General features: G+C 41.4%; 1 protein-coding gene across 3 annotated transcripts in view; it reads left to right on the top strand.

Annotated features, from left to right (window-relative positions):
- The window catches only part of arhgef12a (Rho guanine nucleotide exchange factor (GEF) 12a), a 35,825-nt gene extending 16,356 nt beyond the window's left edge, over nucleotides 1–19,469 (top strand). Inside the window, exons 4-41 of one of the 3 annotated variants that reach the window (XM_034548671.1) lie at nucleotides 155–214; nucleotides 4,294–4,392; nucleotides 5,412–5,461; nucleotides 5,721–5,778; nucleotides 5,878–6,050; nucleotides 6,651–6,728; nucleotides 7,508–7,627; nucleotides 8,043–8,141; nucleotides 8,512–8,640; nucleotides 8,849–8,950; nucleotides 9,741–9,851; nucleotides 9,967–10,065; nucleotides 10,514–10,556; nucleotides 10,847–10,952; nucleotides 11,106–11,243; nucleotides 11,391–11,423; nucleotides 11,987–12,101; nucleotides 12,182–12,287; nucleotides 12,375–12,578; nucleotides 12,659–12,797; nucleotides 12,884–12,916; nucleotides 13,011–13,162; nucleotides 13,417–13,563; nucleotides 13,804–13,889; nucleotides 14,620–14,745; nucleotides 15,005–15,119; nucleotides 16,305–16,405; nucleotides 16,622–16,699; nucleotides 16,878–16,953; nucleotides 17,047–17,214; nucleotides 17,426–17,513; nucleotides 17,603–17,680; nucleotides 17,772–17,866; nucleotides 17,961–18,161; nucleotides 18,269–18,505; nucleotides 18,687–18,913; nucleotides 19,027–19,102; nucleotides 19,203–19,469. In XM_034548671.1, the coding sequence (XP_034404562.1) occupies nucleotides 155–214; nucleotides 4,294–4,392; nucleotides 5,412–5,461; nucleotides 5,721–5,778; nucleotides 5,878–6,050; nucleotides 6,651–6,728; nucleotides 7,508–7,627; nucleotides 8,043–8,141; nucleotides 8,512–8,640; nucleotides 8,849–8,950; nucleotides 9,741–9,851; nucleotides 9,967–10,065; nucleotides 10,514–10,556; nucleotides 10,847–10,952; nucleotides 11,106–11,243; nucleotides 11,391–11,423; nucleotides 11,987–12,101; nucleotides 12,182–12,287; nucleotides 12,375–12,578; nucleotides 12,659–12,797; nucleotides 12,884–12,916; nucleotides 13,011–13,162; nucleotides 13,417–13,563; nucleotides 13,804–13,889; nucleotides 14,620–14,745; nucleotides 15,005–15,119; nucleotides 16,305–16,405; nucleotides 16,622–16,699; nucleotides 16,878–16,953; nucleotides 17,047–17,214; nucleotides 17,426–17,513; nucleotides 17,603–17,680; nucleotides 17,772–17,866; nucleotides 17,961–18,161; nucleotides 18,269–18,505; nucleotides 18,687–18,913; nucleotides 19,027–19,102; nucleotides 19,203–19,213 (4,157 nt within the window). In that variant the 3' untranslated portion in view covers nucleotides 19,214–19,469. Of the gene's footprint in view, nucleotides 1–154; nucleotides 215–4,293; nucleotides 4,393–5,411; nucleotides 5,462–5,720; nucleotides 5,779–5,877; nucleotides 6,051–6,650; nucleotides 6,729–7,507; nucleotides 7,628–8,042; nucleotides 8,142–8,511; nucleotides 8,641–8,848; nucleotides 8,951–9,740; nucleotides 9,852–9,966; nucleotides 10,066–10,513; nucleotides 10,557–10,846; nucleotides 10,953–11,105; nucleotides 11,244–11,390; nucleotides 11,424–11,986; nucleotides 12,102–12,181; nucleotides 12,288–12,374; nucleotides 12,579–12,658; nucleotides 12,798–12,883; nucleotides 12,917–13,010; nucleotides 13,163–13,416; nucleotides 13,564–13,803; nucleotides 13,890–14,619; nucleotides 14,746–15,004; nucleotides 15,120–16,304; nucleotides 16,406–16,621; nucleotides 16,700–16,877; nucleotides 16,954–17,046; nucleotides 17,215–17,425; nucleotides 17,514–17,602; nucleotides 17,681–17,771; nucleotides 17,867–17,960; nucleotides 18,162–18,268; nucleotides 18,506–18,683; nucleotides 18,914–19,026; nucleotides 19,103–19,202 lie in introns of all 3 variants that reach the window. The other 2 variants (XM_034548670.1, XM_034548672.1) reach the window with 2 other exon arrangements.
- Nucleotides 19,470–22,710: the final 3,241 nt, after the last annotated feature.

The raw sequence follows: 22,710 nt of genomic DNA, 5'->3' as shown, positions 1-22,710 counted from the left end.
TACTATTTGTTCATTTAATTTTCTCCTCCCATGATTATTTCTCCCTCATGATTTTTCTCTTTCCTGTTTTGTCTTTCCTTTCCTTGTGTTGGTTCTTGTTGTGTTTGTATACTGCTGTCTGCGCTGTGGTCTGCGTGGTGGGGGCTGCGAGCAGAAGCTCTGCAGAAGAGTGGCAGCAGCAGTGTGCTAGCAGAGGGGAAGCCTGAGTCCTGTGGTAAGATGCTCCTGCTGGAATGCTGGTGTGACAGCTGCTTCTATGTGCAGCTTTAGACTCATGGTGTGAAATTGCCACTAGATGTTTGTTTTAAGTACAGTGACAGAAAACGAATTGTATTTGTTTCACATATTTGTAATCATTATTACAGATTTGACTGGGCAAAGGTCTCAGTTGCATGTCGTGCTGGGGGGTATACCGATTCATCTAGAATACAGGTTTTAATTTCCCGTACAATATACATTTTTTTAAAATACTGGCAGACCAGAGGATAGCCATGAAGAGTGCTACCATCAGGGCAAGATTTGAGTGCATTAAGAGGGGACCCCTATTGACTGCATACCCATCTCAGTCATGGTTGAGCTTTATAACACAACATCTAATAACCCACAACTGACTCTTTTAACAGGCACCATGGCACAGCGTTTCTTGTATTTTGACATTTCTATAGAGCTTTTCTAATGTGATATTTCAGTGTGCATACAAATATATCAATGGACATTAGGTGCTTCCAATCACCACGTTTTTAGTCTGTGTAGTTGTAACCAGAACACCGGGGACAGGTTGTGAGATATTTGGTGTTGATATTTTCAAAAGAAACAAATATATATATATATATATATATATATATATATATATATATATATATATATATATATATATATATATATAAAGGTATAGAAACTAGACATTTATTTTCGCTATCCACGACGTGTGTTAGGGTGCATCAAAATACACATTTCCAGCATATTGAGCTGTCTGGGTGCTAAAAGTGTTCCATTTCATGTTAAAGCGCATGCAAAATATTGTTGCAATCCATGGTGATCTAGAGGTGCAACGGCACATCAGCTTTTACGACTGAAGGGGGTTACCAGCAATGCCGTGTAATCCGTGTATGACAACTGTGACCCGGTTCTGTCGGAGCCATGTCACGATTCGAGGCCGTGTTGCACCTCTAAATCTCAATGAATTTTCCCAAAACTTTGCAGAAATCATTTCTATGTGCATTCGAACGAAATGCAACCTCAGACAGTTCAGATATATTGACATTAAAATGTTGCATTGAATTCTGATGCACCCTAATGTGTGTGTGTGTGTGTTTATAAGTTGTAGTCACATATTGTGTCGCAAATTTCATCTCAATCCAGGGATGTTTTTACTTTTTTTCACCATGAAAAATAGACACTATTAGAATCCATTGTAGAACTTCAAAGTTAGATTTTGGACTACCAGGATACAGTTGTATAGTTTACTTCAAACTGTAATCCTACAATAGAGTCAGGTCCTAATATTGATATATATTTTCAGCTAAGTGATCATTGAAATGGGATTAGCAATTAACTCACACAGAAAATAATAACTCATAGATTCTTAAAGGGACTTTGAGGTCCAAGCGCCCACTGAACAAAGTGACTTGTCTTCAGAATCCTTTTCATTATGAAGCCGTCAACACACTGTTCTCTCTCTCTTACTTCTTTCATCGTCTGGGACACTTTTTTACAATAATTCTCATGTAATTTAAGATTTTCAACAAAAAGACTTCTAGTGGATGCCTGACTTCACATTTAGTTGACTGAAAAAAACTAATTATTAAGGCAGCTGTCAGAAGTACTAGTTCCTGCTGATGTCTAGTCTCTGGCTACATCCACACTTTGACATTTTCGTTTAAAACTGGGGTATTAAAACAGATTATTTGCGAAATGATTTCCTTCTATGCTAGCACGCCTGAAAAGGAATATCACATGACTATTCACGGACACTGGGCATGCGGGTGCTGGTTTAAACCGGAAGCAGATTGGTTGCGGAGTTACAGAAGATGCAACAGAGTATTATATTAGTCTTTTATAATAAAAGGTGTTGCTTGAAACTAACAAACTTACTCTCAAATGTTCTACATACTAAAACAGACACATTTCATGGAAAGCTTTCAAAGGTTTATTTTTCATACTTGAAAGCTGCAGGTGTTGATCTCTCTCACACACGCATCAAAATGAACACTTCCAAACAAAATTTTAATAGATTATGGGTCAATAAATTTGTCCAACACTCGTCTCTCACTCGCTTTATTTCTTCCGTTGTCTGTATTCACACTCGTAGCTCTGCTGGTGGCTGAAGTCCCCGTTGCACTGGAGAGCATTTATGCTTTTGTTAGTTTACAGTTTCTGTGTGGACTTCACAATAGTTGTGCAGAACAAAGAAAAATATTAAGATTGCCTTCCTTAAAAACCACAAACTGTGACTAGGCAGTAGTAGAATTATAAAATGCAGAATGTAACTGCACAACAGCTGCTAGCATAGACAACAAGGCCACTAACGCTTGTAATCCATGTTGAAACGAATCAGTGGTGGACCTGGCTGTTTGTTTTCTTTTGGAAAAGGCTTACGTGATAGGGGCGTGGCGAATCAGGGAAGGACACGCCGTGACTGCAAAGACCCAATCAGGTGGTGAACGCGGGTGTCTACCTCATCGTTTTCAATTGTATGCGGTTCCACATGTCCACACACGGAGGTAACCCCAGAGTTTTCAAACTTACGTGGCTTTGGTAGCATTTCTAAACCCCTTTTTAGTTTTTGGTGCTCTAAAACGCCAGAGTAGTGCGGACACTCTGTGTACACAGAGCAAAATGTATGCGTTTTATAATGGAAACGTAGTAGTGTGGATATGGCACAGTTTATCAACATAATTATCTACTATCATATTCAACAAAGCATGGGTGTGTTCTCTCTGTTTGAGTCAGTTATCTCTGCTGTGTTCAGTCTTACAACAATTTAGAATATAATATAGAAAAGCCTTTATCTCAGAACAGCACTTGACGCTCTGAACAGACTTTTAGATTTAAGGAAAGTAGTCTGACCTTTTGAATGCGGTATTGTAATGATTTATTGTAATGGTTCCTTTTTGTGATTGTGGGGCTGAGGGTACTTTGGCAGCATTAAAGGTCAGTTTATTCTCTCGAGTACATTTCCTTGTGTTTCAGCAAACGGTGCAGATTTCAGATCAATCAAACCTCTGAATAATACATTAGTTAAGATGGATTAACCTGATCCGTGATCCTCTCGGTTTATAAATACCAACCAAAGATCTCTAAAAAACTGTTGGAACACGTGCAAAAGATCAACATCTAGAGGCATATTCACACCAGTTCTTTAACCCATATGGCTCACCTTTTTCCTTGACACCCCCTGCCCTCCCCTTTTTTCCCTTCCTCCTGCTCCCGCACTCTTCCTAAACCTCTCATCATACCCTCCCCTCCCCCCCTCCCCCCAAGCCTGGGGCTTTTGCTTCCCCTAACCTCTCTGTGTATTAAGCTCCTGTTCCTTCCACTCTCCCAACCAACCCCACAACTGCCCTCATCGATCGGCTCAACTCTGGTTGATTCTGCACAAGAAACTAGGGTCCCCTTACTCAGCTTTGGGTTACTTATAAAGTCTTGTCTTGTAAATGTGTTTTAAGAAAGCTTGCTTTGATTGAATAATCCACTCACTACTTGTTCACGATAACATGAGACAATATTGTATTTGTTGCTTTTTTTGAGCATTTTTTTTGCTACGCTACACCTCATAATTAAACCTGAAAAGTAACGTTCCTCCTTCTGGCCCATGAGACTGCAACCAAAAATGTCTGGAGTGCCTGTTTCAAACATCACCTCAGACAGAAGGACCCTCGTTATTAGTGTTAACGTAGTTAAGAGGATTTATTTGTATCTTTTTGGTATTAGCTTGTCACCAAATGAGAAAGAAGACAATGTGTCTAAAACTGCCCTAAAAAATGTTGCTATGTAAATGTTTACTAGCCAACCTTAAAACAAGCTTTCTTAACTGTACATGCTCAGATTATGGGATGTTGTAATGTTCTTATCCTGAAAACCGAGTTCTAGACTACAGGTTATGTGCTGATATGTTAAAGACTATTTTCAAGTAAAACTGATACTAACGTACCCATATGCACTTTGGTTTTTAGTACATGGGTGAGGTTTAGTGGTATTTGATGCACTGGCTCCAGAGAAGTAAGTACATTTTATTTATTGACTTCCTTGTTCTTTTGAAGACACTGGTATGTATTTCTGTCTCACTTGCAGGTCTGGTTCAACGATGTGTAATCATCCAGAAAGATGAAAATGGCTTTGGGCTCACTGTCAGCGGTGACAACCCAGTGTTTGTGCAACTTGTCAAAGAAGGTAAGGCGGAGTCTCAAACTTAAAAGGGTGGAAAAAAGATGTTGTTACAATACCTACTTTTGGTCTTGGCAATTGCAATAGAGATATGGGCTCCTTTTTCATGCACTGACATCAAACTGTCATGGTAGTTTGCTATGAACTCACAGATGTGAAGGGTAATTGGGACTTGGCAAACCACCACCACTCTGGCACTTAATTAGAGAAGTGAAGCCATTGACTGTACATTTTCTGCTCAGTAGCTGCAGCGTCTGCTTTATCGTGTTGTCTTTTTAAAGGCGTGACTTTGACAGGACACTTGTGTATGTGGTCCCCAGCTGTCTTTCTGTCGGTAGAGAATGATGTGGGCTCTTATCGGGTCACAAAAACCTGCTCAGTCTGTAAAGTAGAGAGACAGAGACGGGAAGGAACTGTTCGAGGACTTAAGTGTTCAACGATCTCCCATTTGTCACTTGACTCTCCTCAAAGCAGTATACTTAGTTTCATTTGAATAATTCCTACAACCTCTTTTTCATTTTGTTTTTAAATGAACAAAATGTATCTAGTATCTTGCTGCAGCTTTTCTTGTTCATCCTTCTACTTCCAGTCCAACTGATCAGACAGAATTATGTCCTTAGTTCAGTGACACCATTTAAAATGTCCATACTAATATGAAATTGAAGACTCAAAATGAAAATCATAATAGTGTTTCAGTAAAACTGTATTTTGTTTACTGACTTTAGAGTCAGGCGTGGATCTCATAATAACCTGTTTCATGCCTAAATCCCTTTGTTTTGGGTGGAGCTGTGAAACAGGTCCTTCTTATAATATAACCACTGTTATGATCTTTCAAAATGTGACTCAAATAGTCACTTTGCAGCATCTGGTCTGTCAGGGTTATATTATCTATTGTGCAGAAATGTTCAACAATTACACCATGAAGCTGTATGTCTCTCCACCCATTTTATTCTTAGAATTGTTCTATATCTTTCCTCGCCGCTTCTGTTTCTTTATCACTTATTTTCCCCTGTTGTGTTTGCCAGATGGGGCTGCCATGCGGGCAGGTGTTCAGACAGGGGATAGGATCATCAAGGTATTGTGTAAATCTTTCTCCCTGCCTTTAAACTGTGAATGTCACTATTTTCTTGTCCACGACCAATAAAGAGGCTGTAGGCTGCCACCTTCTGGTCGGTTTGTATGTCTACTGTCTTTATCTCCTTGCATCTGGGAATGGAGTGAGATGTCAAAGTGTAAAGCTGGACTGAGAATGGAAGGTTTTGTTCTCAGCATCTTTTTTTTTTTTTTTTTATATATATATAAATGTTCATGATGTTACCATTGCTGTTTTCCAGGTTAACGGGACCCTTGTTACACATTCAAATCACATTGAGGTGGTGAAACTTATCAAATGTAAGTCTTACCGTCTGTGTTCTAGCAAAAGCCACATAAAAAAAAGAGAAGTAAACCTTTAAGTACAACTGACTCGTTGCTATGATTTTTCCTATCTAGCGGGCTCCTATGTGGCCCTCACAGTGTTGGGGCGTCCTCCAGGGCTCGCCCAGATCCCTTTGTCTGAAGCAGAGTCCGAAATGTTGGGGGTTAGCATTTCGTCTCCAAACTCCCCAGCAGCAGAACGCCCCTACAGTGCTCTGGACCGCCTCTCCTTCACTCAACCACCATGGGTACTAAAGACGGTTACCTTCAGTTGTCCTCTGTTTCTTGCTTTCCTTCCCTATTCTCCCTATTCATCTTGAGGGCTTTCATATGGGTCATCACTTCCCCTTTCAAAGTTGTGGTATTCAAAGTGGGAATGTTGTGTGGTGATTCCACCTTTCCGATCTGTATAAAAGGTATGAACATGGAATGGGGCAACAGAGTCATTACAGGTAAGCAGTCAGCGAAGGTGTTAACAGAGCCAAATGGACATCTGTGTAAAAGGAACAGCTGGCATAGCGGAACACACTCACTAGACACCAACACTTTTGTCTTACACGTCATGCCGGCATGCTATCTAAAATAGCGTTGTATTGTTCAGTGTAAATGCTGTAATGGTGGATCTTCTTTACGGCAGTATTGAACAATTTCTGTTAAAGAAATGTGTGTATTTTGACTTCTGAATGTGCTCTCATTTTTGTAGTGGCTTCTCTATCGCATCCCTTCTCACATATTTTCCGTACGCCTAAATACTTGTTAAATGCATCATGATTACGTATATATCTAATCTTTGCCTGAATGCCTCTCATCTGTTGTCTAATGCACAGTTCCTGTCGTTTTTCCCAAAGGATGAGAATAGCAGTGTCTGCAATCAGAGGGTTGACATGTTGCAAAAGATGCTCTCAAAAGAGCAGCAGGAGCTACAGGTTAGCATAACAATCACTGCCACTTACTGTCTTCTCTCTATTTTAACACTACTTTTCTTCGTAGGTGTTTGCAATAGAATCTAAACCCTCATAAATGATTGGGTTATTATCTGTGTTGAAAATGAAAGGATCAGCCCTCCTCCATCTTTAAATAGAACGTTGTGTAGACCCTGTTCAGACCTGGCATTAGCATATGGGTGATCGATCACAAGTGTCAAGCTCCAGGTACGTCAGTTCCCACTTAGCATTCACTCCGTGGTTTATGTGACATGTGAAATACTTTCAAAATACTAATGTTTAATACAACCCAAAATACACTGAGCTGCAGGGCAGTTGCCCCACCTAGTGGAAAAGTCGCATCAAGAAATCAAAATCAAAACAATACAGACCGGATCTCTTCCTTGGTATGTTCATGGCGAATGAAATCGTCCAATATGTTTGACACATCCAGTAAATATCTCTATTGGTTCTACTGGCTTCTCTAAATTTGTTGACAAAGCCAGCGAAAGAGTTTGTACTTGCGCTCACGTAGAGGACATCTGTTGAGTAGGCACTCCTTCAGTTTTGCACAGGACACATTCGCGTACACACCTTTTAACAGAATGTGTCCGTTTGCGGCCCAGACCACCTCTAAATGTGATCTGAGCGATCGGGTCTGAGGTGCATTGGTGAATCGGATTGCCCAAGACGCATGTCAAGGACAGGTCTGAATAGAGCATACCAGAGGCTGATGACTGGTCATGATTGCTTATTTTGATTTCACCTCTCTTGCTGTAAAGGTCATGAAGGAGGAGTACAGCAGGAACCCCTCCCCCAAACTACTGAAAGACATCCAGGAAGCTAAGAAACACATTCCTCAGCTGCAGGGTCAGCTCCTCAAGGCCACTGGGGCAACACAGGTAAATCAAATAACCCCCTTATTGCTCTGTACTCGCATACAGAATAGGGTTTCCAGGGACACTGTTCTACCAGCACCATCCAAGCAGTATGATTTTAGTGTTGTGCGTTTAGGGAATGCTCCAGACGAACCTAATCCTAATCTTATCAGAGGATTAGACTTTCTCTGTGGGAAGCCTCTCTTTTGTGTCTGTGTGACAGCTTATTTTATTTACATCACTTACTAAACTTATTTATGTCAACGTATTAATCTGCTCTCTCAATTGTAGTCCTCTTTTAAGAGAATATGTTAAAATACCATTACTAATGTGGACTGTTCTAAACGTGTTTTATTCTGGACTTTGTCTCTGTTGTTGTTTTTGTGTAACAAGATTGTTCATAATTAATAACACATCTTGTTTTTACATGAATCTGTAGGAGGCTGTTCCGGGTGGAGATGCAGATGATGGTAGCATGTTTGAGACGCAGCACTCTAAAGGAGACAACAGTACAGACCTGTCCTGGAGTAGCACTCCTGTAAGTTGTCAGCTCTACTAACCAACGTCATTAAAATGCCCCTTTTGAGCTTTATTTTAAACCTTGATTCCAAGCTTTAGGACAATAGATGCATGGCCTCATGCTAAACTAAATTAGTTAAGTCAATCTTAATTAGCCCTGCTCAGCTTTGGCTGCGCTAAGTATATGTATTGATTCTGCATTCAAATTTCGGTTTGTCATGTATGAAAACTAATGGAATAAATTAATTGGCAACACTTGTTGAATTGAGATTAATTGAGAATTTGATGTGTGTGTGCCACCCAGGTAGCTCACCAGTCTACTTTCAGCTGTACTAAACTAACGGCAAAAGACTAAGACAATATCATGCTTTTTACCTTCCCACCTTCAGCTTTCTTGCAGATTTGGGCCTGGATCTCCAGAGAGCCTTTACCAAAGACAGTCATCCAGCCCAAAGAGCACCCCCAGGAACAGCTTCAACTCCTGCCACTCTCCAGAGGCAGAGGACGCCACTGACCTGGTAACTGTGCTCTTTGGCCGAGTGAAAATTCTGCAAAAATAAATGTACTTATCCCTTTCCTGGTGTAAACTCGGGAAAGAGAACTTGGAAGTGTGCTTCATCAAAATACATTATATGTTCATGAATAATCAGTCAGTGCAAGTAAACCCAGATCAGTTGGGCTATAAATGTCCACTGATTCCACAATGTACACCTGTCTCTTCCCCAGGACTCTCTGTCTCCTACCACAGTCAGCAGTACCTCTTCCGCCCGCCTCGCCTCTCAAATAATTGGAGCTGAGGACGACTACTTCGATTCAGACCAGGAGCAGGTAATGACATCAATGGCAGTTGCATAAGGTAGTTACAGCGGGCCCCAGCGAACGCTATTTTGTTGGGCCCTTGTGCACGCCAGTTACTAGTTATGAAGCACACGCACTGTGGGCTGGCGACTGTTTATAAAAGATGCATGTTTGAAACACACGGCTGTTTACTCGGGTTGGAGATGTGCTCATCTTGTCAGTTATTTTGCGAAAGATTTTGTGCCAAAACTAAACACTAGGCCAGCATCGTCTCGTCAAACCACTGACCTATGGCCCGGTGCAGACCAGACTGTAACGTAGGGCGATCCGATCACTAGTACAGGTGTGAATGCACATAAGACAAATGGAGGAAGCATTGTGTGTTACACAAAGTGGTGATCTACCACCGCTTACAAGATGATGGAATGACTTAACTTGCGTAATCCTTCGTGTTTTTGGAGAGGGTGGTAATGGGGATATGAGAGCCATCTATTGCTTCTCCAAGCTATACACCATCTCCCACAGTCTGTTCCCTTTAGGCAAACTAATAAATTGGCGTGCGTGCGTGCATCCAAACACAATTGGACACTATTGATTGGTGTTACTGCCTCCCGCCGGTTAAAAACCACAACACATTTGGTCTTTACCAATTGAAATGATGTACGTGTTCAATTGCAGGGAAGTGAGATTCGATCCCAAGTGGTCACCCGAGACGCACGTGGAGTCGCATTCTAATGCTGGATTTAACCGGAGTAGTACTTAGAGCTGTCCACCTGGTATCAGTGGAAGACTGCAAACTGTTGTACCGGTTTCGTTCCAGACAAATGGCCAATGTAACAGCTTTAACAACGTTGAGCAGCTCAAGTCTCGTCCCGCACACCTCGCAGCCTTCCTTCACCATGTCATCTCTCAGTTCGACCCTGCTCCTGTGGTAAGGCCCTCCTCGTTCACACCGTGCTATTATCTTTCATGTATTATTTTCCTGTTTTCGTGCAACCTGGCAGATTCACTGTTTTCTTTAATAAACCTTAATCGTATGTCCTCAGCTGTGCTACCTCTATGCCGACTTCTACAAGCAGACCAACTCCAAAGAGACCAGACGGGTGTTCATGGACCTCCTCACGTTTTTCATTGACCGTGGAGCAGTAAGTACAGTTTTTGTTCCCCACTGTGAAATATGGGCAACACTACACGTCGGACTCAAACAGATCTTTATCCGTCTGTCTGTCACATAAGTTGCACAAAGTACATCACTGACTTAAACAGAGGAAATGTTGCATGGCACCACATTGTCAAAATGGCTCGAACTACACCAAGGACAGCCCCAACATATGTGGTTGTTGTCTTTTAAGTCCAAAGCTCAAAATGGAATGATCCACATGTTCAAGTAAACTCGGTTAACACCAATTTACAGTTTAGAATAAAGTGATGTATTTGTCACTAATTGACTATTTCATTATTTATAGGTCGTAATGTGATTATGAGTGCCTTGATTTATGCTCTGTACTCAAATTGACATTTCATATTATTTGAAAGGGTTTTGCTGGACTTTAGTATATTTACTTATTTATATTAATGGTTTTCTTTTTCCAGAATTTGAAAGTTGCTGTCCCTGAATCCATCTCTACTGATCTCGGTAGGTATTTTACGCCGTGCTTTTGCTTCATCTGGTTATCTGCCTGGTGCCATTTTGAGTTGAGCAATTTCTTTTGTTACGGCCACCTTTTGTACTTTGTTGCCTCACTTCATCCATTCAGCCATCCTCATTATACAGTCCCTATAAGCCATGCACACGCCCGAACAAGGTGTTAAAAATGTTTGTTGGAGAGTATTGCTTAACCGTAATAGGGCATATTTAGTGTGCACTTGACATAATCCTGTTGGAGACTTGGCGTACTGTGAATGTGTATGTGCATGCGTTTGCAGACCGCCGGCGGACAGAACTGATCCCTGAGGAAATAAACAGACAACATGTTCAAACACTGCAGGACTCTCTGCTCCCTGACATACAGAAGAACCTTGAGGATTTCAGGTAAACTTGTCAATTCAGAATCTTTACTTTCCATGGTTTGGTAAGCTCTGATGAATTACAGAACTTGAGGATTTGGTTCCCACATCAAGGAAAATCAAAAAAGGCATTATCAACCTAACAATAGTAGATGACTTGATATGTTGGCACATGCAGGCAGAAGCGCAGTATGGGCCTCACAGTGGCTGAAGTAGAGCTGGCCAGACTGGACCAAGAGAGAGTCAGAGACCGTGTCGCTCTGGAGCGAGAGCGCTCATACGCTGAAAACATCATCACCAAGATAGAGGAAGTCTTGTAAGTAGCACATGAAGACCGTTACCTGACACGCGTGCCATGCGGACAGAGATATGCTGCTGGGATGCACAAATACTTAAACAAATGCTTATGTTTCTAACCATTATCAGCTACTCAGACAGTTTGTTTTCTTTATATTGTGTATAGGTTAACTACTCAGACCACAGAGGAAGAGAAATGGTAAGCAAACTTATATTGTGGAGCATTTGGTTGATTGATATGTATTTCTCAAAGCATATGATGGGGATCATTTAGGACTTCAGGGGCTATCATGGCCCCTCAAACCAGCTGTGGGTTAATTGCATTATTATAGAAAATATTTAGCTAAATGAATAATATTTGTCAGTGGTAGTCATTTTTCAACCTTTATAAAGTATAGTTTTAGATTTTATTTTTTTTAGCCAAGAACACGTAACATTGGTGTCATCCAAGTCCCATTCTACATCCCCACAGTTTACCAATTAAACATGCGGGGTAGTCCCTTAAAGAGAACATCTAATTTATGCAGTGTGTTTATATTAAATAATTCAAATGTGTGACTGATTGAAACAGTCTTGTTTGAAATGCCATAGGTTCGCAGCATCCCACAGATGGTTTGTGTAGAAACTGTAGAGAAGGACTGGTATGACATATGGTGAAAGTCACAATATAGAAACTTCAAGTCTTAGCATCCTGTTGTTTTGTCAGTTCTAATTCAAATGGAGCAACTGAACTAAAGAGTTGTCACTTTTGTTTTAACTTAGCACTACAATGCAGTATGTCATCTATACATACATGAAGCACCTTGGGGTGAGGGTCAAGGAACCTCGAAGTCTGGAGTCCAAACGTGTCAGGATCAACTTCCTTCCCAAGATCAAGGTATTTAATGTTGCCCTTTGCCCTTCTCTCTCTCCCTTTATTATTTACCTGACACTTCCCTTGTTGTTAATACATTACAGAAAAGCATCAAGACAGAAAAGGAAGGAGAAGAGAAGGTGAAGAAACCCAGATTTCCCAGCATCCTTGGACCTCAGCGTCGGCCCAGCCGCATTGAAGCAGCATCTGGTGAGTTAGTCCTTATGCTTAAGCCAAAATTCTGACACTACTTTTCAAGCTTTTTCTAATCTTGACACCATTTTTCTCCATATTCAGTAGGTAAAGCCTTGGATGGTCGCCCCCGGCCGCAGAAACAGTTATCTCAGCCGACACTCGGGGCAAGTGATCACATGGAAGCTGGTCGTCTCAGAGGCAGCCAATCGAGTGAGGGCTCGGAACTCATGCACTCCATGTCTACCAACACCACAATCCCAAACAGCGCCACCTATAGCTCAGACAATAGCCGAGACACTGATATGGGTGAGCGGCAGAATTAAACACATACGTAGAAGAAAAACACAGAGGAGGCAATGATTTTTAACTTGTGACTTGTCTCTCAGGTGGGACTCCGACCTCAGGCCTGTCCAGGCTGAGTGACGGCCTTCAGTCCGACCCCCTTGATGGGTTGCCGTACCCTGCTTCGCACTTTGACCTTTACAGCCTGGACCAACTGCAAGAGGATGACAGAGAAAGCGACAGGTGCATTTACAGTTTACAGCAACAGTTTTGCTCCCTTAAGATAATTTGTATTTCTAACATTGATTATACTGTTAATGTTTTTGCAGAACCCACGAGGGAACACCAAAGGTCATAAGAAGGTGAGAATACCTCATTATTTTCTCACTTACAGCTCTCACATCCAAGTTGTTAGTTAGTTGCCAGATGAAGAGCTCACATTCTGTCTCGCCATAGGCTGGAGGGACTGGGAGCAGCTGACGTCCAGAGTGAGGACGACCAGGGAACAGACTCTGAGCATGACCCTCCAAACTGGCAGCAACTGGTGGGGCGAGAGGTCCTAGCGGGTCTCAGGCCTCAGGAAATCAAGAGACAAGAAGTCATTAACGGTGAGGACATGGCCCCCCACTTCACATGATATTGCAATTCATTTTAACCAGATCTATTTTTAAAGAATATAAGAGGTTCCTCCTCAATGTACTGAAAATACTTTTTTATAGAATATAATGAGTAGAAAGGAGAAGAGGGAGATATTCAGCAGAGAATCTGCTGGGGTGCAACCCAAGTTGCTCTCAAAGTACATAATGTTGAGCTGTGCAAATGATCTGCCATCTTCAATTAACGTCTTGCATTGTGTCTGCAGAGCTGTTTTATACAGAGCGTGCACATGTAAGGATGCTGAGAGTTTTGGACCACGTTTTCTACCAGAAGCTCTCCAAAGAGGCCATCCTGCCTCCTGCTGACATCAAGAACATCTTCACCAACCTGGATGAGATTCTACAGCTGCATGGTACACACCCTCCAATCTTATCTAGGCACGGCTGCTCTTGAACCATTAAGGTTCAGTAAAAAGAAAACAAAAAAGAAATGAAAAGTAAGGCATTGAGAATCAAAATAAAGTTTTGAGTAAAACTAAATACAACAGCAGCACACACAGCACCCTCGCATTTAATGTTGTATCCTTCATCTTTATCCTTGTATGTACACAAACACACACTGACTGTCCATCGGTGCCTCTTTTGACTTTCAGCTTCAATACTGGAGCAAATGGCTGCTGTTCGGAAGAGAAATGAGTCTTCAGTAATTGATCAGATAGGAGACGACTTGCTCACTTGGGTAAGTCCAATTCTCAGGCTGAAATTGCATTTCCCCTTTCGAACATTTTCTGATATTGAATACATTTGAAGATGAATGATGTGGTAGAAAAAAAAAATGTATTCACAAAGATATTGAACTGTTTTCCGAAATTGCTTTATAGCGTGAAAGAAGAGGTTGATGTTTGCATGAGATTGCTTTCTTCAGCCTCTATTCTTATAATTTTCATGTCATGTGTACGTGAAACTGGTTATGTACAGTTCAAATATGATAGAGAAGGGGTTAACACTACATCATTGAATTCTACACCAAAATCCTGAAAGTCAAACCCTTAGACAAGACACAAAAGAATAACTCAGCCAAAAAATGTAATCACAATGGAAGCAAGCGAGTGAAGTGGAAGCTGGTTTCTCAGTAAATGGTTGTCAGTCAGTGCCCCAGATTTGTCTGACATCTCGATATCATGTGTCATACGTTTGAGAGTTAACTGCATTGCAGCTGGCAGCCTTGTCTAAAATGTATCTATGGGATATAAGTAGGGCAAATGGTCCCCTGAGGGTCCGAGCATTGATCTCGTCTACATTCAAACTTATCTGTCTCTGCTACGAGGTCTTAAGTCTGGCCCCCTTCTGGGAGTTGCTGCTCATTGGAGTGGTTGAATACTAGACATTTCCATAGCAACTACCACTGACCCAGATCGATTGAGTGACTGATCCTCGTCTCTGCCCTGTCCCGTCTTGTGTGGTTACAGTTCAGCGATGGAGAGGAGGAGAAGATCAAGAAGGCGGTGGGGATGTTCTGCAGCAATCAGCCATTTGCTCTTGAGATCATCAAGACCAAGCAGAAGAAAGACTCGCGGTTTACTTCGTTCGTCCAGGTACCAACTAACATTATGCTTTCCAAATTGGTTTAATCTTTGAAATGTGTAGTTGGCTACTGTACTAAATGAATGCTGAGAATGTGTCACACGCAATAATTGAATGAGAAATGCAGCTGAAATGTCAATTCTCTGAGCAAAAACCTAAGCTATATATAGTATTGCTCAGTCACGATTTATACTTGTTTAAAGATGGATTTTGGCTTTTTGGCGACAGCTTAAGTTCACACATCCTGATTTTATGTGTATTGCTTTACAGGAGGCAGAAAGTAACCGACTGTGCCGCCGACTGCAGCTTAAGGACATCATTCCTGTCGAGATGCAGCGGCTCACCAAGTACCCGCTGCTCCTAGACAACATCGCCAAGTACACAGGTGCTGTAGTGTCGCCTTACCAAGCAGTTCCTCACAGCAGTTTCCAGGGATTTGTGTACATGGTTATTTTACTGCACACATTTCTCCACATACTAAGTGTGTGCATGGTCTTGGATGAAAGATTATTCTGATTATCAATTAGTTCACCGATTAATTTCTTGTCTAATCGATTAATTGTCCGTTTCATAAAATGTTACATTTGAGAAGTTGAAACTAGTAAAACATTTGGGGACATTTCTATCTTTAAAAAAATATTTTAATTGATAAGTCAAAAATAATTAAATTTGTACTTTCTGGGAATTAATTTATTGCTGCAGCTTAATAAAACAGTGTATGTGGTATATACAGTGGGCATTTGGACATGCATGAAGCCATAATGAGGTCAACATGCCTGCAGGAGGAAGCACAGAACAGATTTGTACATTTATACAAACTTCTTACAGTTCACGGAAGACACAAAACTGATCCCTCCTCCAGTTTTATTCACACATGTCAACGTTTGTTTCACTCAGGAAGAGAAATTGTGATCTACTTTTGAAAATGACAGTTTCAAACCACTATTATACTTGATCTCTCCACTATTTCATACCATTTTAAACCCTCCTAACTTAACTAGAAATAATTCCGTGCTCCACGTTTTTCTGCACTGCTACGACACTCCTGCATGAACTCAAGAGTTAAATTATTGTTACCTCTCTTTAAACCTAAAAGCAATACAATTCTGAGGCAATTCATTCAATATTGAAACTAACGTAAGTAACCATGGAAACAAGTAATACAGGAGTAATACGTACTTTGCATTTTAGATTCTGAATGTAATAGAATACAGTAGATACTGATGGATCTCTAAGATAAAATAAAGTGGATACAAATAAACTGAATTACAGAGACAAATGGAGAAATTAGCATTTTAATGGTCATGGAGCAGCTGTGCACATTTTGGGAATTGTCTCACCCATTATTTGGTCCATCATTTTAGTCTTTGCTGGGGTTTGGGTATCACACAGAGAGAATGCACTAACGATAAAGTATAACCAGCTATTACAGGATCATAATGACCCCCTGCTTTATCTTAATTCTTGAGAACGATGGTGTGCTTATGGACAGAGGAAATATCAGTTTCCTTGACAGCCTCCTGCAGAACTGTGGAGGCCTTAATTTTTATTTGATGTCAAAATCTTTCAGACAACGCCGTAGAGAAGGACAAAGTGAAGCAGGCGGCAGACGGCTGTAGAAAGATTCTCAATCACGTCAACCAGGCTGTCAAGGAATCTGAGGACAAGCAGGTGGGGTGTTTTTTAAACTCTTGCATTTCATTTTATGCTATCCCCTTGACTTTTCGCTTCTTCCCCTTCAGTCTCATCCTTTCTTCTTCTTTTTAGTCTCTACCACAGTTTATTTTTTTCACTACCTTCTTTGCTCCCCATGCAGTGGCTTTCTTTTTAAAGAGAGCTTACTTATCCTCTTTCCTCTGCCTCCATTTATTTCCGTCCTTTCTCTAGAGGTTGGAGGACTATCAGAGAAGATTGGACCTCTCTTCTCTGAAGCAGACCGACAACCCAATGATCCTGGAGCTAAAAGTGAGTTATCTACACGCCCCTTTTAGCTTCATTGAAAGCACACGCACCTGTTGTACACCCACATACACTGTTTGAAATATCTGCTCGGTAGAAAGGTAGTGCTGGTGGAGAAGGCTCCATGGACCACAAGCAAGTATTCATAAGCTGTACATTTATTTTCTCATTCTACCTCCTTCAGAATTTGGATTTAACCAAAAGAACGATGGTGCACGAGGGACCTCTGTCATGGAAAGTGAACAAGGATAAGACTATTGGTTTGTAATCGGCACATTTTAAGAGTTTGATTGTTATTTAACTTTTATATTGATGCCAAAAACTAAATAAGTAATATCTCTGTCTCCTTTCAGAGTTGTACACCCTCCTGCTGCAGGACATCTTGGTTCTACTCCAGAAACAAGATGAACGGCTGATCCTAAAGTGTCACAGTAAAAACCTGGCAGGCACCGCAGATACCAAACATATCTTCAGCCCCATCATTAAACTGAACACTGTGCTGGTCCGCTCTGTGGCCACAGGTCAGTTAACACCAAATCTCTCTGTTTTGCTTCTTTCTTTTTTTTTTAAATGGCGGTACAGTAACTTAATGGATCAGATCAAAGAACGAAAGAACCCCTCACTATACAACATTCAGACATACCATCCTTTATACGGTATCCAGAAGTCTCTGTTGGGCAAAATAGTGCTGAATCTCACCCTGAACCTACTGCCCACACTCTCTCCTGCCAGACAACAAGTCCTTCTTCGTCCTATCCATGTCGGACAACGGAGCCCAGATCTATGAGCTGATGGCGCCCACAGTCTCGGATCAGAGAACGTTAGTCCACAATTTGATTGATTAATCTAATTTGTATTGCTCTAGTTGTTCAATAGGCTAATTACTGTTTTTTCTCTCCCTTGCACAAGGTGGCAGCGTCTAATCACTCAGAGAGCCGATGCCATGAAAGTCAAACCTCACAGCGTCATACCATTACCTCAGGCCGAGTATGTTTTATCGTCTTTCTAATATGATCCAATCAGATTGTGTCAGGCTTTGAGCTCGCTATTTACATAAGATATTGCATGTGTGTGTCAGTGGGGAGAGAGACGGGGTGGAGATCATTACAGCAGGTGTTTCCAGGTTGAGTCGAGACCCAGACCGCACATCCACCGGCAGCACCCAGTCCACAGGTAGCTGGAGAAACATGTTTTCATTTGTACTGCTTTACATATTCTATCCTCGTCGACTGTGCAGATAATCCTGATCAAATTACAATCTCCTCAGATAAAGAGAGCAGTCCAGCCCCTAGAAGTGTGACGCAGAGTTCTCTACCAAGTAATAATCCATTTGAGGGAATAAAGACAGAGGAAGAGGAGGAGGAAGGTTTTGTGGACCCAGAGCTTCCTTATCAAGCGGCTAAAGATGGCAAAGGAGGAGACTCGTTTAACATGTTTCCCTCCAGAGCAGACGAAGCACTGAAAACATGTAAGCACACAGAACAGATGACTCCAAATGAAATCGGCTCAATAAGTCAGCTGCACAAAGACATTATATGTAGATTTCATAACCCCTTTTCCACATTGTTCCCTCAGTGGCAGCATTGAAGCAGGTGTTGGTGACCCAGCTGATGTCCCAGGAGGCTTTAGAGCAAACCAAACGCTCCACGGGCGTACGTCTCCTCAGGACCACCTCTCTGCGTACACCTGTAGACAGCCGCGCTCGGGTGATGGTCCACAATGGCTCAGAGAAGAACAGCTCCCAGATAGAGGACCCAACTCAGGACCTGGGCTCTGGGGACACAGGCTTCTTTGATTCTCCTGAAGATTATGGTGAGCCTGGACAGTTTAGCTGTTATTATTTATACATTTAAATTGAGCTTTAAATAAATTGTACTCAGAGATAAATGCTTCTTACACTTGTCATTGTAGGATGCAGCTTTCTCAGGGCTCTCTGTCTCTCCTTGATCCTGCAATAGTGGTACTAAATCTCATAATCTGGTTCTATCAGCAGGGTATCTAGTTCTGGAGGGTTATGGTGGCCCAGGGGAGAGCAGCACAGATGATGACATATTGGCATCAACCACAGGAAAGCAGCTGAGATCCTCACAGGGCTGTGCTGCTGACTCTGGAATCAACTTGCGGTTTTCTTCAACGTCACAGGCTGGCAGCCTCTCCTCTTTCAGCAGACAGGTCTTGTCTCACCTTAGAAACCTTCAGGCCAACCTCAACTATCTGAAGGTATCAAACAGTCAGCCAGCTCGGCAACACACATTTGTATTAAACAGTAAGATGTTTGAACATTGTGGTCATTAGTATTCCTGATCTGACCGTGAATTGTTTGTTTCTCTCAGGAGGTTGAGGCCAAGTACAATAATATAATACGCCAAAGGCCAGAGAGGTCAGCAGCAGACACGGATGGAAACAAAGGTATCTCAATTCATGTTCAGTGTCAACATATTCATTATTATTATAAATCACAACCTTCATCTGTCCTTTTTTCTAATCCTGCATCTCAATTATTTTCCAGATAAAAGATAGTGGAAAACAGTACCGCAGCTTTTAGCTCTGGTCCCAAAGAGGAAGTACCGATTTGTGGTCTGTTCCTACTTGTGTCCTGGACTTTCTGGACATCCTATAAGCTTCCCCTCTCACTGCTGAGCCCCTTGTTTTACTTCACCCTCGCCCACGGTTGCCACAGAGAATGAGAGACTGAGTGAGCAGAAACGTTTGAAGGGTGGAGTCATCTTTGTGATGCCGCATCCCCCCATATCAGCACAAGGCAATCAGGAAAGTGGGATTGCCCCAAAAACCTCACCCCTCTACCATATGACACCCATTTTCCCCGGATCTCCCTGCAAGAAAGAGAACTTATACCAAAATGTACAAAGATGTGTGTTTAGAATATATATATATATATATATATATATATATATATATATATATATATCTCTCTGAGAAACACAAAACAAGAAAAGGAAAATTTTAAGATAATGTATTAAGATTTTTTTTATCCCAAGATGTATTTATTTTCTTTCTTTTCATTTAAAAAAAAAGAAAAAAAGAAAAGTGTTTCCAACATTGCTTGCATGCTTTTGGCCATGGTGTTAGCGTTTTGGCTGCTTTTCCTGTTTCAGTCAATCAGGGTTAGTGTGAGTGTTGGGTGCACGCTCGCATACAAGCACGCTAGTGTCGCGTACCCCGAGGAAACGGCAGGATATATCCAGACTGATAGAGGCCAGGCGTGCACTGGTGATGGCTAGATCCCATTGGGTTAAAAACTCTTGAAATGTGCTAACGTCTAGAATTTCAGATACATTCTAGTGTGGTGTTAACTAGAATGAAGAGTCTGAAGGCTCTGATCTGGTCTTGTTGCATTTTCGTGCTGCGTCTTTCTTCCTCCTCCTCCTCCTCCTCACTGTGAGGGGTGTTCTGCCTCTCGGCTGCTCCTCTACTCCTATGCGTGTGCCCCTCCCTCCCCACTTCTTTTTCCTGTGAACACTTCCGGGTGTCAGCTTTCTCCTTTCCCTCACAGCCCCAGTGTCTTTCATGCTTATTTATCTTATCCCCTACCACACTCTATATGTCATGCTTCTTCATTTGCATTTGGGTAACTCGCCCCGTTCCTCTACAACTCATCTACAAGGAGCGCTCATGCTCTTTCTGTATCGGCTCCTGACAGAAATGCTGCTTCTTTCTGCTTTCACAGCAATGCTGATCCGACTGCCTGATATTCTAATAATGTCATGAAGTTCAACATATGTACAATGATCAAGTTGGAAGGTTATGCATAACTTTAATAAATAAATGGTGCAATGACACATTCAAAAAGGAAAACCTTGCGTTTTTTTCCCCATTTAACCTTTTATGTGCACCTGATGTGAAATGAATTTCATGAAAAGTCACAATCACATTTTACCGTTTCAGAAATGGAGACATGATTAAAGACTATTTTTTCACTTAAAACATGAGAAAGATCAAGGACAGCTTAGCATTGGTCATGATGTCATGCAAAAGCCTATCCTTGAACTCTTCAGTAAAATATGTCATATTTAAACCTAACTATGTTCACTGGTCATATATCTGTCCTGCATGTACTGAACTCTTGTATCTGATAGTATACATTTCTCAGATGTCAGGATCTCATCATGTGCTCGTTATCTTCCCTGCTGATGTCCCCTCCATGCATCCTCATGTAAGATGTATTGTTAACAATCTCTCCTGATAAAATCCCTTTTTACAGGGTGTCATAGATCACAATTCATTAATTCAGCTAAATATAACTTGAGTACGCGCTTTTTATTTAAACCTAAAATAAGGGTTTTTACATTAGCCACTTGGGAGAAGCTGGAGGGAAACTGAGAACAAAACTGTCACCTTGTAGTGACCATGTTTAGCAAAAAGTTGCACTAATACACATCTTTAATACACAGCGCAACATCATTAGTTTAGTCATGTTTAGGTCCAACTGGTGAATGCAAGTTCCATATTCATTCGTTTTCTTTGGTCTTCACAAACCGTTAACTGAGGAAAACATCTGGCTCTTTAACTTCTCTGTTTACCAGCTAGTTGCTACATTCGTCTGCAGTTTGGTGTTCGGCAGTTATTGTCTCTCTGGGTGGTTATCGGGGCTTTTTCAATGAAAACAGCTGTTGACTGTGGCCAAAAAACATTTTATTTATGGTTACAAGTTTCTCTTATGTTTTTAATATGGTTTTAGAACTTCCCCTGTCAAATCTTCTGATGTGTACAATGCTACAGATAAGGGGTCCATAGTCCTTTTTAGTTGCTAGGTCCACAAAGATAATTTGACTAAAAAGTCAAATAAAAAGATGGCTGGAATTCCAATTTGAGCTTATGGTGTGGAGGTGTATGCAGTACTTTGCAGGTGAATGAGGTATTGAATAATATGCCGGTGCATTCAGATGGACCGTAATGTGTTGCTGCATGTTGTATTGCAGCTGGCAGAGATTATGTGTATTGTTAATGGATACAGGGCTGTGAAAGATGATCATCTTGTTGTTAGTAACCAAAACTGAATGATGGACATTTTGGAGCATTTTAATTTGATCCTCTTAATCCATAGTCTATATAGTCTAGAAATTCCTTTTGACCTTAACGGAATGAAATGCTTTTTAGTTGACATTTGGTGTATTTTTAAAGGAATCAAAAGAGGTTTGATCAAGGACACCGGAAAATTATCATAACCAGCAGGTGGCAAACTTACACCATTAAACATCTAGTCAAGAAGACCCACCCTGAAACCTGCAGTGACATCAGTGTTTTAAATAACCCAGGGTACCTCTCGACTTTCCAGATACATTTGACTTTCGTGTCTGACAAATAAATAGAGAGGAATGTATCGTTTGCAACCATAATGCGACAAAGGTGTGGTCAAGAGGAAACCACAGAGGACCTTCTGCTCCCTACATTAGTGGAGTCACATCAGTGTTACGCCTGGCAGGGATTTAGCTTGTTGTGTGGAAAAGCAGGAGGACGCCTCAGTCTGCGTGACATGCTCCCTCTTTTCCTCATCACCCCGACTGTATGCATGCTGCAGGGAAACCGGGAGGAGAGAGAAAGTTTTGAGAAGCCAGACACGGCATTAATGGGAAAATTGTGTGTGTGGGGGGGCGGTAACTAAGCAATATAAGAGAAGAGGGACAGAATGTGATAAAGTCAAAAGGAAGATGGACAGAGGGAGAAGAGATGGTAATTGTCTCATTTCTCCACAAGAACCTGTCACCGAGCTAATTGGAGAGGCAGAGGTGTGTCGGTCACGTCACCTTTCAGGAGGATAGTTTGATGAGACGAGCTCTTCTCCTCTTCCTCCCTCTGCTGTGCAACAGTGCTGTGAGTCAGGCTGGGAAATGAAGCTTTATCCTTCAACCAAGAGCAAAGATTTCCATTGTTGATGTCTTACTTTCACCCAAAAGGTTGTCATTTAAATATAGTTTGAAAACATTTATTCACATATTTTTTTTTCAGATACTAATTTGCATACATTTAGGATGAGGCTGAAAATTAAGTTGAGGATT

The sequence above is a fragment of the Cyclopterus lumpus genome, chromosome 13 (genome assembly GCF_009769545.1).
Source record: "Cyclopterus lumpus isolate fCycLum1 chromosome 13, fCycLum1.pri, whole genome shotgun sequence".
Taxonomy (NCBI): Eukaryota; Metazoa; Chordata; class Actinopteri; order Perciformes; family Cyclopteridae; genus Cyclopterus; species Cyclopterus lumpus.
Note: the sequence above shows the minus strand (reverse complement) of the source record. Positions and strands in the feature narration are given on the sequence as shown.